General features: G+C 48.4%; 1 protein-coding gene across 1 annotated transcript; it reads right to left on the bottom strand.

The window, feature by feature from the left end:
- Positions 1-228: 228 nt before the first annotated feature.
- LOC121853511 (keratin-associated protein 10-8-like) lies at positions 229-510 on the bottom strand. Its single transcript, XM_042347663.1, has one exon. The coding sequence runs from the start codon at positions 508-510 to the stop codon at positions 229-231; it is 282 nt and encodes a 93-aa protein (XP_042203597.1).
- Between the last annotated feature and the right edge of the window lie 1369 nt (positions 511-1879).

Here is a 1879-nt window from a genome sequence, read left to right as displayed (position 1 = left end):
AACCTACCTAATCTAACTTACCCAACCTGACCTAACCAACCTAGCTTAATCATCTTTACCGACTTGACCTGACCTGACACCTGACCTGACCTGACCTGACCTAATCTAACCTAACCTGACCATGAATGAAATCTGAAGGTAGAGATTTGACTTGACCAGAGTAAGACATTCGTCTCGTCAGGTGACCAGAACGTACAAGTACTAACGATGAGTTAAGATCTTCCTGAACTATGGAGATCCCATAACAGCAACACGGCAAGGTACGGCACGGCACGCAAGTACGGCACGGCACGACACGGCACGGCACGGCACGGCACGGCACTGCACGCACAACGGCACGGCACGACACGCACTGCACGGCACGGCACGGCACTGCACGGCACGACACGGCACGGCACGGCACGATGCACGATACGGCACGGCACTGCACGGCACGGCACGGCACGGCACGGCACGGCACGGCACAGCACGGCATCGGCGCGACACGGCACGGCAGACACGGCACGACATCCCTATAACACATTTATCAGAATAAAACAAATCACCGTAGTGTAGTTTCACACACACACACACACACACACACACACACACACACACCAAACACACACACACACACACACCACACACACACACACACACACACACACACACACACACACCACACACACACACACACCCCACACCACACACACACACACACACACACACACACACAGACAGACACCACCACCACACACACAGACACCACTAACACACACACACACACACACACACACACCACACACAGACACACAGACACACACACACACACACACACACACCACACGCACGCACGCACGCACGCACACACACACACACACACCACACGCACGCACGCACGCACGCACACACACACACACACAGACACAGACACACACACACACACACACACACACACACACACACACACACACACACACACACACACACACACACACACACAGCTGGTGCAGTCTGCCAAACTACTGGGTGTAACTATGGACAACAAACTTGACTGGAAGGCCCACGTAAATAACACAGTCAAGGCAGCCTCGTACCGTCTCTACATGCTACGAAGACTTAGGTCACTTGGGACACCCACGCCAGAGCTGAGGACCATCTACAACGCCTTTATTCTCCCCAAACTAACGTATGCGTCACCAGCCTGGTCGTCTTCTCTCAACAGAAAAGGGCCTGCAGAATCATGCTCGGCGCAGAATACTCCGGCTACGCCAACGCTCTCTCCACCACCAAGCACTGGAAAGGTTTGGCCGTGGACTACTGCACCACCCTCGCCATCGCCACCTCCTGCAGCCACCCACCCAACTCGGGCAGTCCGCCACTACAACAAAATTCAGCCCATAAGAGCCCGCACCGACAGATATTAGAACAGCACCATCCCATCTATTGTTAAAATAATAAACAACTCCTGATTTATGTACTGTACAGCCCTGTAAATGTATTCATCGCATATTATATCATTATGTCTAAATCAAATGTAAGTTTGTATATTTTCAGCCACCGGCTGCAACTCTATTAATAAACCGTTTATTATTATATATTACACACACACACACACACACACACACACACACACACACACACACACACACACATACATATGCTCTTTCAATAAACAGTTAATTATTAATATTGTTATTATTATTATTATTATTATTATTATTATTATTACACACAAATCAATAATCAAAATTTTATCTCAAAGAAATCCGCTATACAGAGGGTGTTCGCTATTGAGAAGGTCAACTCCAGACGGGTTTTGCTTTTTTCAGTAATTTGTGTTTCTTTTGACCAATTAGATTCGCTTCAGTCAAGAGAAAAATTAAATAAAAAGTTTTGG

The sequence above is a fragment of the Homarus americanus genome, unplaced genomic scaffold, assembly GCF_018991925.1.
Source record: "Homarus americanus isolate GMGI-L3 unplaced genomic scaffold, GMGI_Hamer_2.0 scaffold4896, whole genome shotgun sequence".
Taxonomy (NCBI): domain Eukaryota; kingdom Metazoa; phylum Arthropoda; class Malacostraca; order Decapoda; family Nephropidae; genus Homarus; species Homarus americanus.
The sequence above is the reverse complement of the archived record's forward strand: the minus strand, read 5'-3'. Positions and strand labels throughout refer to the sequence as shown.

Coding starts and splice junctions, on each gene's coding strand:
- LOC121853511 (XM_042347663.1), bottom strand. CDS start 510: ATGTCGTGCCGTGTCTGCCGTGCCGTGTCGCGCCGATGCCGTGCTGTG.